This window comes from Galeopterus variegatus, unplaced genomic scaffold, assembly GCF_000696425.1.
Source record: "Galeopterus variegatus unplaced genomic scaffold, G_variegatus-3.0.2 Scaffold67648, whole genome shotgun sequence".
Taxonomy (NCBI): Eukaryota; Metazoa; Chordata; class Mammalia; order Dermoptera; family Cynocephalidae; genus Galeopterus; species Galeopterus variegatus.
In genome coordinates, this window is record NW_007793759.1 from 1 (window position 1) to 1,603 (window position 1,603).

General features: G+C 41.1%; 1 protein-coding gene across 1 annotated transcript; it reads left to right on the top strand.

Moving 5' to 3' along the window:
- Positions 1-822: 822 nt before the first annotated feature.
- LOC103584589 (RNA-binding protein 33-like) lies at positions 823-1,485 on the top strand (the record flags this gene model as incomplete). The annotated part of the gene is made up of 1 exon (XM_008565531.1): positions 823-1,485. A coding segment is annotated over one exon (663 nt), but the record flags the coding sequence as incomplete, so codon positions are not given.
- Positions 1,486-1,603: the final 118 nt, after the last annotated feature.

The window sequence follows — 1,603 nt, forward strand, 5'->3', positions numbered from 1 at the left end:
AGCGCCACCGCGCTCCCAAGCGGCGCACTGTAGCAGTGCGCCACCGGGCCGGCCCATATATATGAGTGACTTTTTAAAAAATATTATTACAGTTTTTTAAAAGTGCTTAACTTTTTATAAAGTTTCCTCATTGTATGCTTTTTATGAAAGTTACTGGACTTTTTCAAAAAAAATTTTTTTTTTTTGATAGACTTTCAGAATGGTTTGAGGCTGGAATATTAAAGGGCTTCCTTATATAACATTAATATTCCAGTACTGCAGTTGGCAACACTCTGATTCTAAGGAGAGTGCATGAGTTCAAGGTCAGAGAGATTGACTTGTGCTGTTCATTATAACCAATTATTCTGTGACAAATGAGTTTGAGATCAGGCTGAAAATTCTGTACGAAAAATCAATAGTTCTAATCAGGGCCTTTCAGGTCATTTACACCCCACCTTTTGTTGGTTTGTCAGGGAAGAGCCAGATAAAACCCTTGTGACAGCTAGTCCTCCCTGCTGTTACCATTCCCATTTGAAACATATTTTGATATCTGAAATGAATAGTTTAATTGGTTTTAAACTTGTAAATGAGTAGAAATTTACATTATTTCGTTTTTAATATTCTGATAAGATTTTCCAAATTAGCTTTAGCTGTGTAATTTTTTTCCCCCCTCCCCAGAGGAAGGAGTTATACTTAAAAGTCTTTAAGCAGATTTTGAATGACTTCTTTCAAGTACTGAATTAAAGGGTTTTGGAAAATGCATTTTCTTAGTTTGTTGAAATTGACTGGAATGGTCACCTTGCTTTCAACAGCAAAGTAAACTGTGTATGTTTTCCATTTTAGTTTCCTGATGAAGATGAAGAAACGAAGCTATATCGCTTGAAGATAGAAGAACAGAAGCGCCTAAGAGAAGAAATCCTGAAACAGAAGGAGTTACGACGGCAACAGCAAGCTGGTGCCAGGAAGAAGGAGTTACTGGAAAGGCTTGCGCAGCAGCAGCAGCAACAGCAGCAGCAGCTCTACGCCCCACCACCCCCAGCAGAGCAGGAGGAGCAGACAGCCTCACCTTCACCCACCAATGGTAACCCACTGTTGCCCTTTCCAGGTGCACAGGTCAGACAGAATGTGAAAAACAGACTTCTTGTTAAAAACCAAGATGTCACTGTTTCAAATACTCAGCCCAAAATGTCAAATTTTGTACCATCTGTTGCTAACATGCAGTATCAAGGACAGCAGATGAAGCCACTGAAACATTTGAGACAGGCCAGAACAGTACCTCAAAGTCAAGCTCAGCCGTTGCACAAAGTACTTCAGATAAAACCTGCCGATGCGGAAGAGCCACCTCACCCCCAGACAGCCCGAGTGACATCCATCCAGGGCCGGCCCCAGGACATAAAGCCTGGTGTGAAAAGGACTGTCATGCACCGAGCTAACAGTGGTGGTGGAGATGGGCCACACCTCAGCTCCAAGGTCAGGGTGATTAAGTTGTCAGGCGGGGTAAGTTGACAAGTTTTATGAGTACCTCTTTGAATTTGTGTTTTATTAAGAATGTCCTAATTTCCAGGGAATGTTTTTTTTGAAGAAAGAGAATTAAAAATTGCCTTTGTTACGATCATGTAAACCA